The sequence below is a fragment of the Passer domesticus genome, chromosome 1 (assembly GCF_036417665.1).
Source record: "Passer domesticus isolate bPasDom1 chromosome 1, bPasDom1.hap1, whole genome shotgun sequence".
In the NCBI taxonomy this organism is placed as follows: domain Eukaryota; kingdom Metazoa; phylum Chordata; class Aves; order Passeriformes; family Passeridae; genus Passer; species Passer domesticus.
Window position 1 is genome coordinate 78,280,179 of NC_087474.1, and position 13,628 is coordinate 78,293,806.

The 13,628-nt window shown below is 37.6% G+C and overlaps 1 protein-coding gene across 4 annotated transcripts in view; it reads right to left on the reverse strand.

Annotated features, from left to right (window-relative positions):
* Positions 1-13,628, reverse strand: part of GMDS (GDP-mannose 4,6-dehydratase) — a 406,491-nt gene that overhangs the window by 213,253 nt on the left and 179,610 nt on the right. For all 4 annotated transcript variants that reach the window (XM_064426280.1, XM_064426290.1, XM_064426297.1 and 1 more), the window contains exon 7: positions 11,937-12,064. In XM_064426280.1, the coding sequence (XP_064282350.1) occupies positions 11,937-12,064 (128 nt within the window). The remainder of the gene's footprint in view (positions 1-11,936; positions 12,065-13,628) is intronic.

Here is a 13,628-nt window from a genome sequence, read left to right on the forward strand (position 1 = left end):
GATTACGAGTCAACTGTTTTGCAAGCAGCTCCAGAACATAAACAACTATCCAAGACATTTTAAAGATAATGATTTCAGAATTTGGATTTTTTTTGTCCCCTGACTTGAAATATTTATGACACATTGTATTTAAATGATCAGACAGCTACAAATCAGCAGAACTAAATGCCTATCATCAGTATGCAATTCCATGACAATTTGTTTCCAAACCTCACATGAATAAATTAAGCCAAGTGAACTGAGCATTGTTTCTCTTGATTTAAGTGTATTCTAAAAGTAAATGTAAAATGTGTATGATTCTGCTATTATTCAACAGTATTTTATGTCATAACTCCAAAATTATTGTGGTAACAATGATGACAAATTTACTTTCAGTTTAGGCGGACTTTTTACTGAAACTTCTTTTGCAAGCTATATTTTTACACGTGTGCCTGTTGATTTTACACTGCCTTTCTTTAGATGCGACCTTATGAACGCTAGCAACAAAAAAGCCTTCTTTAAGGAGAGTCTAATTTACTTAATTACAATGAGCGGGCAGTTGTGCACCAATTCCATTAGTCTGTCAAAATTGAGACTGAAAACTGGCACCGGGCAGGCCAGGTGAAAACTCTTTATTATGCTTCCTGGTTTTATTTGTAATGTGTTAAATGGCATTTTAATGTCTTCTGAGGTCACTTTTAGAGCCAAATTGTGGCTGTCCTGTCACAGGTGTACTGTGTAACTCTGGGCAGGCACAGAGCCTCTTTCTCTTCTGCTGGCCTCCCTGTGCACAGATGTAAGACACAGTGAATGAAGTCCCACCAAAGCCAATAATCATATTATTACTCGAAGATTTCACTCCAAACCAGTTCCTGCAGTTGGTTTTCAGCAATGTCATTCCTCAGGGTTTCCAAGGGGTCAATGAGGAGACACACAGTCCTACAGTCCTCTTGGGGCTTGAGCACTTCATACATGTCCCTGCCCTTTATGGCTACCTGGATAAAGTATACATTTTCTAAAATAGCACACATATACTTTTAAGATGCCATTAAAACGCCATACATAAAGTGTTACATTAAGTGTGCTCAGACCATAAGAACTTGCACAAACCACCAACCAACACCAGTTCTAAATTGCTACTACTTGCTCTTAAAATACTTAAAAAAAAAAAAAAAAAAGGTTCTCCTAGAGATGAGGCACTAGTTAGCCTGGAAAAGGGAAGGGAAGGGAAGCTCCTTGGTGCTGCACCGTAGCATTTCCTGAAAACAGAACACAGCAGAGCCCTGCTCTATGGCAGGCTCCTCCCTGCAACCCGGTATTACTTCTGCTACCAGTACTATCAACTCAGAAAGACACATTCCAGCAGTGCACACCATGAACAGCGCATGTGGATCACAAGCTGTTATGAGCCAAAATAAAACATCAAATAAACATAAACATAGAACATGCACCTATCAGCGCAATGGGGCAACCATTCTCTCTCATGCCTCCTGATACCTCTCTAATAGTCCAAGATCTGCTTGTAATTTGGCAGATGAACAGGTTTAAACATGCAGTGCTTTTAGTATGTATCTACCTTGGATATCAGTAATAATACTGGCAGTAAAATGAAAAGCTATACAAAATATTTTTCCCTTGTCAATTATTTTCCCTTTAAAATGAACATGATATATTAAAAATCTTATACTTGTTGAATTTAAAACACCTCAGACGAAGAGAGAAATTCCCACCAGACATGGAAAAGTAATGTTGGTCAGGAAATAAACGCAGCATAATAAATTAATAGGAAGGGGGAAATGTGCCTGTATTGCATAGGAAATATACTGCATTAGCAACACAAAGCATTACTTTTTCTTGTAAAATAAACCACGGTGCAACAAGATCGTATGATTTGTACCAACTTTTCATTATGTCAAAAGCAATATGTGTGCCTTGTATCAGACCATTAGGGCTATCTTGATAAACTATTACTGTGTAGAGTAACATCTCACTTGGTAGAGGTTAAGGCAGAAGCAGGAGTTCCTGCTCTACTAATGCAATTTACTGCTCCTTAAAGAAATCTGTAAAGTGCACTTGGAAGAAAGAAAACCACTTGATATTAATAAAAAAACAAAACTCCAACCCATTTGCAGATCAAGAAATAATGATGCACAGCTTGCACTAAAAAATATCAGCTTCTGAAGTGTTCAGAGCTTGTTATTAGGAACAAAGCTAAAGAGTAAGCAAATGTAGTTGGGCTGCATTCAATTCTACAAAAAGATCCCAGTAAGTCGTCCTCGCAGAGAGGCGACATTTCACATGAATAGTTACGGATCCCTTAATTTTCTTCCTCAAGTCCAGTACCAGAGATCCTTTTAATCTCATTGCCAAACAGAAAATTTGGAAGCAGATATCTGGGCCTACTCACTTCAGAAGCACCACTGAAATCCTTATGCCACTAGAAGCAATGGAATGGCTGCCAAGGCTGCTCACACCAGGAGCTGAGCTGTGGATCTGCGGGGTGTGTGAGGAAAGATAACTTCCTGTCTCCCTTGCTCCCATCAGCCTTGACCCTCCTCCAGAGCAGGAAGCCCTGGGAAGGTTTGAAGGAACCACCATGCCAGGGCCCTACTTCTATCTTAGTCTCCTCATTGATGGCTGCAGGCAAATCCATCGCAGCCACACTGCCAAGCTGACTGGGAAGAGGGGACAAGAAAACACCAACGTCGCTCACCTACCTTGCAAATGCAATGTTTGTCACTCCTGAGGAAACACACAATGCTCTCGCTGCAGAAATCATGTGGATTTGAGAGGAAGAGAGAAAGAAATCAAGCACAAGACAGCAATAAGCTTTCTTCACATCCTTAACCTGGTCACCAAGTCAGCCATCTCCAGGGAAAGCTTAAAATGGGCCAAAGGAGGCCAACTGGAAAGTTCAGCTGCTCTATCTTTGGATCATTAGTGTTGGTTGTTAGGTCAAGGCTCCATCCAAAAACACCTACAGCTAAAATTCAAGTATTTCTGCTATAACTAAATGTGGCATATTAAGTGCACCCTCTGGGTTTGGGGAATGTTTCCTATTCAAAAAACCAAACCAAAACAAAAAAGGCATTTCTTTTTCCATACCCAGGCCAGAAAAGAACAGTCACTCTGCTGATAACCAATCTTCTTAATAATGCACAGAATATTAACAGCTAGAGTACTATAAAAGTGAATTCTGACATTTTGATTTATCTGAAACGTTTCTTCTGTTGATGCAATGACTTGAAGTTGGAGGACAAAAAACTTTGTTTCTGGGAATGCATTGCCTATGATATTTTATTGGCTTGATTTCAAATGAAAACAATTATTCCATAGTGAGGATGTTACCACACAAACATAACAACACCATTAACTATTTTTGACTTCCAGTGTAAATTGAACCATTATAGGGTTTTAAAAATGTCGTCATTAAATTTTAATGATCTGTTTTAAGGGATTTTTTCCCCCTTATTAAAATTCAAACCAACTATACTATAGACGTTTCTCAGAATGTGGTACACTATTCTCAGCTTCAAATAAATCTGTAAATCATAGATTAGTTAATAAAGAGAAACTACCTGGGTTATTACAGGTGAGGCTGGTAGCAATACCTGTTATTAATGTTGCCTAACATTTACCAATAAAATACGCTGCTTCCCATTCTTTAAAACGTTGCCAAATACCAACAGACTGAAAAAAATATCTGAGTTCAAATGTGGCCACATCTGGTTGGGGTTTTTTCTTCCTTTTTTTCCCCCACTAATGATGGGAAAAAAAGCAAAGAAAAGAAGGAAAAATATCAGTTGAACTGATTCAGCTAATTAAAAAATACATTTCATTTGTATTAAACGTCAATATTTTTTTCCATGAACTAGGAACATGACTCTTGTAGAGTCAGTATTTGAAATTCATGCAGAAGCCTAGAGAATGTTTACAAGAACCTTTCCTTCACATTTGCCTTAAACTTGCCCAATTCATAAGTTTTAGGTGGACTACAGTGGGAAAAATAATTAAAATAAGGCAAAATCCTGATTTACAAGCACTGAAGAGAGACTTGTGAGCCCTTTGCTGTTAAATTTTGCGAAGATTCACTCTATGGTGAACACGCTCCATCGCGTGATGGGGCAGTGGTTTCCCTCCAGGCACAGCTGCAGCCCTGAGCAGGCTGTCTGGTGCATTCACTCCTAGCTGCAGACAATCCCATCTCCCTCATGAGATTCATCTCTTTCCCACAGTCTCATCTGGAGTTATCCCAGGTTAAAATCACCACAAGGCTGACTGGAAGGTGGAACAGTCCATTTTTTTTTTTTTTTAAAGTCTGGCTTGTTTTCACCCTGGTGCTATATTGCCACCAGCTAATGAGCTGACATCGTTCTGCAGCATGCGCTGAGGTGGATTGCAATGATGGTGCATTATCTGCATTATATAGTCTCTCTCCTAGCACCCATCTGCTTTCTACAGACCTTAGAACAAGTGAAAGGATAGCTTCTACATATGGACCCTGTCATAATTTTACCTGGGTTTTCACACGTTGACAGCCAGAGCAGTAAACTAAAATCATAAGAACACAGCACACATTTACAGTTATTTATGCAAAGTGCCTTAAATTGGTATTCTCAAGAAGAGCAGGCTGCAAAAATGGAATTTGTGAGGAGGTTTCTTGTAATTTTGTTATTTGATGGAAGAGATACTTCATTCAAGCCACAATGGCAAAATAGGTCAGTGTCAGAAATATGACAACAATACATAATTTATCAGCTTGGAAACCTTATACTTGAATGAAGCCTTAGTCTAACCTTTCCATCACTCCAACTGAATTGTAAGACCACCACTGTAACAAGACCACTTAGAAAACCACCGGGGTGGCCTTGATAATACATGTATCATTGTTGAGGCACAGGAAACTAAACCAGATGGTTTTGCTGAGGAAAGCACTTTTTTTCTGGCTTTGTAAAGCCTAAAAACACTAATAGGTCAAACATGAAAGTGCTGAAAAAGAAAGTTAAAGGAAGATCTCTGTAAATAAGAAAAAAATTTATTTACATATGTGTTTCTCTCACTGAAAATATGTCTGCAAGAAAATAAAAAGAGAAACATGATGCTACAGTTCTGAAATAGATCAGGATAGTTTTCTGAAAGGTCTAACAACAACAACATTTACAGCTGGACTTACAATGCACCACTGCTGAAAATCAATGCCATATAATGTGTATTAGACAGAACACCTACATATTGTAATTAAGAACTTTTTCTTGCCTCATTTTTGTGTTTTTACTATGGAGACCATTCATGTCTATTGCAACAAACTACTTACTTTCTTGTTTGATCAATCACCTCCAACTTATAGAAAAAATAGCACAAAGGACATGAAAATGAAAGTAATTTCCACAAAAATCATGCATGCACAGAAACATACATTCACATGCACACTTTTATACAGGCCTCACATAAGTGGGCATGCACACATGAATAAAGGGTGTTCAGATTTTGTAGTTTATGCTGTAGTTATTTAGAATCATATTATTTGCAGACTTCAGCATTTCAAAAACCACAAAGGACTTGGTTTGGGTTTGTTTTTCTTTATTGTAGACATCATCCACATGAGTAAAATTAAGATGATAGTGTGCTGCTCTGCTGAGAACTGCAACTATTGCTAATAGTAAAGAAGTCTAATCTAAATTACATGCACTGAAAGAAATGCTTATATGGTCTTTTAGAGTGCAGTCTTATTTACCAAAATGTAAGCCTTTATTTAGCATTAAAAAAGAAATCTTTCACTGTCACAGTTATTCTAAAACATGCTCTCTCTTCATAAGAGAAGCTTTGCCCATATTTTCAAAATCTGCAAGAAGATGTTTGAGAATTATATATACATTTTGCTGGCACTAAATCATGCTCTAATGAAAACATGATTATTTAAATTTCAAGTTTTTCTCTGCTTGTATGGGAGAATGGGGAAGAAATGTTCACTGAGGAGAGCTTCACTATAGGCCTATAATTTGTGGCAGCTCATTTTGGCACTGCACAGATATAGCCTTGGGGAAAATGTTTGGTCTTCAGTCCCACTCTGAAGTTTGTAACTAAAAGCAGAGAAATAAAAGAGCGATTCCTGAAGCCAGAAGTCAGGTGGGGCCATGGGTGCCCTATAGAGCTGAGGGAGCCTGGTGGAGCCTACCTGGACAGCAATAAAGAGAGAGGAATTACATCGGTGTGTCACAGAATTGTATTTTCATTCTGTATGAGAGACGTGGTGGGGACACACCTGTTTGGTGACACTAAACAGTGTGACACCATCTACCACTTCATATCAAGACAAGCTCTTTTGTAGGGTTGGAATATTTCAGTTGAGGTGCAACACATACAAATAATTAACTAAAATAACAATAACATGAATTGACCTTGGAAATCCACTCATCTGTGTCTTTTCCTTATAGACTCAATCTTAGGGAAGACAATCATTATTTCTGAATCTACTCCTCCAGCACTCTTTTGTGTCAAGAAGTGCCTGTGGGTCAGCTCTGGGTGAGCTTCATGTCTTCGATTTGAAAGTAGCTGAGACTCTGCTGTGACCATTTTTGGCTGTATTATACCCTGAGAACTGGGTCATTATTTGGGTAGATGATTGAACTTATTACTGTGGTCAAATGTCACTTCCTTGATCTTGGACACCTATCTCCACAAGTCCTAAATATTTACATGAGGAAATCAAAAAATATTCTGCCCTTGGCAAGAGCATAAGTCCTGTGGGAAGACATTGCTTTCTGAAAAATATTTCAGTGTGAGACTTAGTTCTACATTAAAGATTTTTAAACTATTAGAAAGAATCATTGTCTCATTGTCTTTGATACACATGCTTCTAGAAAAGGTACTGCTTCAGCAAGCACCTGTCAAGAGTTTTATAAATGTTCAGTAGTTGTTCCAAAGGAGCACAATCTCTCAAACTTTCCTCCTGAAGGTTTTTACAAGTTCTGATACTCCCACAATGACTTCACCTAGATGGAAGCAGTTCAGTGCATCATCACCTCAACTGGAGCAGATTTTATTTAATTTGAAGATCAGTTTGGCCTAAAGAGACATTAGTTATGCTACTGCAGACAAGCTGATGGAAAGAAAAAGTTTAACGTATTTGGAAATACACAAAACACACTTTACTGGGTGTCTGTACACTAATACTGAAACAAGCCCATCACTGAGGGTTTAAAATTATTTCTTCACTTTTATTAGAAGATATTGACTTTAAACATAAAAACTAAGCAGTAAGAAAGGAAAAGCATTTTTTCACTTCAGTCCATACCAAAAGGATAATCTGCATTTAGAAACACGCCTTAAGTTCATGAGCCAATCTCATAACTATATGAGGTGTTGATAGTTACACAGACAGACATAACTGACTTGCCTTTTATAACCAACAGTCCTTAACAAAGCAAGACTCTCACAAACAAGAACTCAGCTGGGATGGTGAAAGAATTATTCAGAAAAAACTTCACGTCTTAGCAGTCTAAGGTAAAATCTATCTCAAAAGACAACATATCCTTAATGCTACAAGAAAATAACAAAACAAAAGTAGAAATGCCTTGGCTAATAATCTTGCTGGCTGGCTCCTTTTCTTATGCACAAGAGTAAGGTAAAATTGTAAATAATTCTGTCTGGCAAGAGTTTTTATGTTTAAACATACACACAAACATACAAAAGGGATTTCCCACAACAGCAGTGGTAGCAGTTATTTCCAAGGGTCAGTTTCTGCCTATTAGAATGGTAAGTAGAAAAATAATGAATAAAAGACCAGGCAATACTGACTAGAGATTTAAACAAAGATTAGATTTTATTATCTAAATTTCAACATGTGCAAAATGGTCCAAGACAATAAAAATGTCTGTGTATTTTCTTGGGTTTTTAATCACAGATTAACATATGCATCAGTACCAATTAAAAAGAAAATAAGATGGAAATTTTCTCTTTAAGCAGTTTCACAGTTTTTTAATATGCTTGATTGGCCTGCACAATAACTTACTATATTACTTATTTATAAACAGATTTTTTTTTGCTTTGATTGTTTTCTTTTACATTATTTAAATATAAATTAATGGAAGCCGATTCCCACATATTCTAAATATCAAATGCACCCCGACTTCACCATGAATATAGGCACACACCTAATTTTAAACTTTTGACTAGACATGTAATTAATTGAATTGGAGCCAATTATGACCCAATTATGAGTCCTCTGTAATTATTGCTTGACGTACTTGCTAGATTTCTATTGAAGGCAAGAGAAAATATTTCTGATCTCCATGAATACCTAAAGACTACTAAAACTGTTACCTTTGATTCATTCTTTTAGTTTTGTAAGACAAAGATTGAGGGACTTTTCCACAGCTTTCTTCAATGCAGTATTTCTACTGTTTGTCCAACACTGAGGCATGGGCAGTGCAATTGCAGACAGGAACCTGAGCATCAGCAGGTGATAAAGAGCAAACTGAAGGAAAGGCAGGAAAAACCTCAGCTGTTTAATGGAGGCTCACATGTCCAGGTGGCCAAAAAGGCCAATGGCATCCTGGCCTGTGCCAGCAATAATGTGGCCAGCAGGATGATCTTTCCCCTGTACTCAGCACTGTACTCAGTATTCTTAAGACTTGCTGTTGTGCTAGTAATTGAAAATACCTGGCAGATAGTCTGCAACAAATAAAGGGTACGTTATCCTCACAAAGCAAAACAGTACACGGAAGATTCATATGTCAACAGCACTGATGTATTGTTTTTCCCTCTTCCAACTCGGTGGCATTGATCATCATCTCTAATACAATCTCATGAGACTGGTGCTGGATCACAGCAAAGTAAATAATGGAGAAAGGGAGAGCAGGCGGCAGCAACAATTTCTGCCAATCTGTTAAGAGTTACTAATTTTAGGTTAAAACATATAATACCACACCAAAAAATTTCAATGTTTACATTTTTCTATTCTGTTCTCTTCAAACACTGAATGGAATCCTCTCTTTACAGTGAGTTGGACTTCCCAGTTTTCACTCACCAGCACAATGCTGCTGTACCCTGTTGCTGCAGCTGGCAGTTCAAGTGCCAGGTCAAAATTGTAATCAAACACATTTTCCAACTATTCTCCACTGATATGTTTAAACCATGTTTAAACCTCACATTTCTGAATCATCTGCTACTAAACTACCCTTAACCTATCCCTCAGTGGGCACCTACATGCTTCAGTTGCAGGCACACGCTTCCATGCTTTACTGTATACAAAGGAGTTTGCCCAAAATCACAGTGGCAGTCAAATGAACTCATGTAATAAAAGCTCAAGAGTCGTGAATTCTGCTTGTGCTTGTGACCATCAGACGTTCTCAAGTCCAAGACATACTGTTTCTCCATGAAGTCAATGGGAGTTGGCTCATAAACTTTCGTGAGATCAGGAATTGACCCATAATATTTCATGAAATAACAAAAAGGAATGTATTTATGGTTTTATTATTATCCCTAATAAGGAAATAAGAAGAAAGGAAACACAGAACATGGTCTAGTCTATATGCACATGTGTTACTTGCATTAATATCGCTGGGATTTAAAGCTACATATGGAGAGGATAAGATATATCCCTATGTGTTCAGCCATATGCTTAAGGAAGCTCCCAAAATACTTGTAAATATGATCATGCTTTCTAACATATTATGCATTTATTTGAACAACGTTAAATCTCTAAGCCCTACTTTCCAGTCCATTAAAGCCTCAAATAATAGTTTATTTCCAGTTTAAAGTTACCCTATTTTTTTACCCATTAGAAGGCTGCCTATAACCATATTTCCACAATACTCAGGGAATTAGAGAATTGATAATAACTCTCCCATCATCTGAAGGGATGATACCTCTCTGGGATGGGAAATACTCAAGATGAACTATATTTTAGCTAAGAATTCTTTCCAGAAGATTTTGGGACAGGTCCAAGATGTGTAGCTGAAAGGCCTGCAATGCTACTTGCACAAAAACGTGTGTTTGTGCCATAGACCTCAGACAACTACATTCCTTCTGGAGGCCAAAGGCCTTGAAAGCTAGTCATCCTTCTGGATTTACTTGTTGATTTTTAAGGGTTGAATGATAGCCTCAATAGGCAGAGGGACCTGGGCCTATTTAGCCTTGAGAAGAGAGGGGATGAATGCCATCAATGCCTATCAGTATCTGATGGGAGTGTCAAGAGGACAGATCCAGGCTCTTGGTGGTGCCAAGCAACAGGACAAGAGGCAAAGAGAAGCAACTGACACACAGGAAGTTCCACCCAAATATGAGGAAGAAATTCTTTACAGTGCAGGTGACTGAGCACTGCAACAGATTGCCCAGAGAGATTGTGGAGTTCCCCTCACTGGAGATATGCAAGAACTGTCTGGGCACAATTCTGTTCAATGATCTCTAGGATGATCCTGCCTGAGCAGGAAAGCTGGACCAGATGAACTGCTGTGGTACCTTCCAACCTGACCCATTCTGTGATTCTGTGAACACAGGACAAGGGTCTAACCCAGAAGGCACAAGAGTTATTTAGGATTTCCCTTAGAGAAGAATTCAGGATTCATCCCAAGATTTATGACCTAGTGCCATTTCTGTTGGAGTGTCATAGCTGAAGTTTTATGAAATATCCAATGCCTGTTAACAAATCATATTCATTATGTTCATGCAACTGATCGTTTTGCTTGACTTACCTTTTACTTCTTTTCAGTTGAGACTTGATGGTGACTGATTTTATGATCACTCATGACCATATTTTTATGCATTAAAAAGATGACTGGGATGGATTATTGGTTTAACTGCTTCAACCAATGCTGTAGCCACAAACATAAAACCATAGTCATGGAGGCATAGTCATTGCACTCATGATGCTTTTAACATCTTGCATGCAAATGCAGCAGAGAACCAAACTTCATCTGGCTGCCAAAAACCACCTTCTTCATTCACTTGATGTAACCCTTTTGATACCAAGGCAGTATGGCTCTTTACCCTTTTTAATGCCATCCAGGACATCAGTTTATAGAGTCATTATGATTTTGTTTTCTTGCTCTTTTTGATCATAAAGAAGATATGAGAGCTCAGCTTTTACTCTACCTTTAAAGTATCTATTTATGATAAAAATAAAGACTTTTGCCCACTGAGATACTTCTTACTTTGTATTATAAAAAACCAAAACAAACAGTCGTCATCTTTTTAAACTACATCAATGAACGGTGAAGTCAAATCCGGTTTCCCAGCAAGGAATTATTAAAAGACAGAAATAGTCCAATGACCACAGGAAATCTTTAAGCACCAAAATGGGGACAAAAATCTCCTGGGGAAAAGACAATATTTCCTACATGGTCATTCATGTCTCCTTGTAATACAATACAGGGCTATTGTTTGTTTGTCTGCTTAAGTAGATGGGTAGAATAAAATTAGAAACAAATCCTGACTACACAAACATTTCAAACACTAAGTGCAGGCTTATGTTTTCCAATACCTGCCATCACAACTATCTTGTGATGCTTCTTTATAATGTATAACCAAAGAGGGCTTTGATCATTGATACAGACCTAATTTTTGCCTTATTAAATAAAGGTCACCAACCTCCAGCAGGATCTTTCACTTCAGGCCATACTGCTTCTTGTTGAAATCTTAGTATCAGTCATAAAATTTGTCAGAAAGAATCGAAGAAACACTCTAAAATAGATCCACATTGTAGTCAGACCCCTTCCCCAGGAATTCAGGCAAGGAATGTAAACCCAAAGATTTATTTTTCTGTTCAGGTCATGCCTGGAGTAGACTGCTGTGTTACTAAATTCCCTAATCTGAAGTCAAGAGCAAGACAAAGTTAACAGACCTCAATAGGAAAAAAAAAAATCTTGAGATAGCCCTCTGTGGACGATAACCAGAAGTTACAGCAATAAGCATTATCCCCTCCACAAAGATGATTCATAAAAAATCCCACAGCTTACCTCAACGTAGTCCCTGGCATGGCCCCAGTCTCTCTTAGCATCCAGATTGCCCAGGCTGAAACAATCCAGCTGCCCAAGGTGAATCTTTGCTACCGATCGGCTAATCTTCCGAGTGACAAAGTTAGCCCCTGGAAGGGAAATAAAGGGTAGTGTCAGCATCCTCACAGTGATAGCTGGGCACAGGGGACACCTCGTACAGCTCAGCTTTTGGCAATTCCAGCTTTCACTCACTCGCCTTGCACCACCTAGACCCACACCATCTTTTATCATTTGAGCAAGCTAAGAAGCTTCCAGGGCAAGTGTCACATTAGTTGCACTTTCACAGCAAACATCTTTCTTTGTGGGACTTCTTAAGCATTCCTAATTTGCTGCCTCAGTATTCACTCCAGGCATTAAGCCAAAGAAAATCATTTGGAATGTCAGTTCTTAAACACAAAATGCAAAAGGTTACATAAAGAAGACAGGCATCTTAGACCACCCTCAAGTTTTCTGTTTCAGTTTCTTTTTTCCTTTTTAATTTATTTTTTCACAGAATGCATATATCTAAATAAATGTGTTTATTAATTAAAAAAAATAAAATGAGACTATGCAAATACTGCATATTCTCCAAAGAACTACAATGGCTTAATGCATTCTACTTTTCTAGTTGTTTGGGATTCTTTGTCCTTCAGATTCAGTTAGATCATGAAATTGTGAATTCAACTTTTTCAGTAGAAGACTGTATTTTATTTTACCATATTTCAGTATGTTGTTCACTGTATTACTCTGGAAAATTATGGTACCCATTTCTGTTTCCAGTGGAGTTGCTTTAAACAATATTTTTTGTTACTTATTTTCAGATCTTGATTTTCAGATTATGATGGCTGTGTTTCTAAAAGGTGGTCACAGTCTCCTCAAAAGCAGAGGGATTTGAATTTAGACCAGGAGTTTAGGCCCATAGGCATTTGCACACTAATGAGCCACAAAAATTAAAATTACATGCCTTTTTAATAGTTAAAACCAGATATGATTAAATGGTGACAGATGATACCTCCTCCAAATGAAAAACAGGAGAGTTAGTGAAAATGACTGTAGTTGTAAAATGCTTTTGGAAAATTTCAAAAGTCTTAAAAGTGTAACTTATACATTCAATACATAGTTTTTTTTCATTATGGAACTCTGCTCTTTAGATATGCATCTCAATATGTCCTGTTTCCTGTCAAACAAACAGTAGGTTTCAGCAACATTATTAAATAATGTGAAGTGTCTTTTTCAGACTACTAGTTTTTCCTGTAAGGCCAAGAGCACTACAGTACTTTTCTGAGTCATTTGACTCTACTAAAAGTTTAAAAAAAATAGCACACCTGTAAGAATCATGTGGAATGAAGAACTTAAATTAAAGTCAGACCTTACCACAGGATTAAGATAGAATTTTAAATTCTCATCAACTGCTGAACTAATTGCAATTCCAGTTATTAGCCATTTAGGATATATCGTCAATTCACACTTGTTCTTTAAAAGATGAAAATAATATAATTTCCATATCCCCTGAAAAGGTGTTTGTATATAAAGGAAGCTTCCTAAACAATGTGATTTGCAAACTTTCAGAAACAAAATATACTCCAGAGTCTTTTTCAAAGCAAATTTCTCAGAATTTGGACAGTACCAGCACTGTGACTCTGCTATTTGAACTTCTGAAAGCAAAGTACTGTG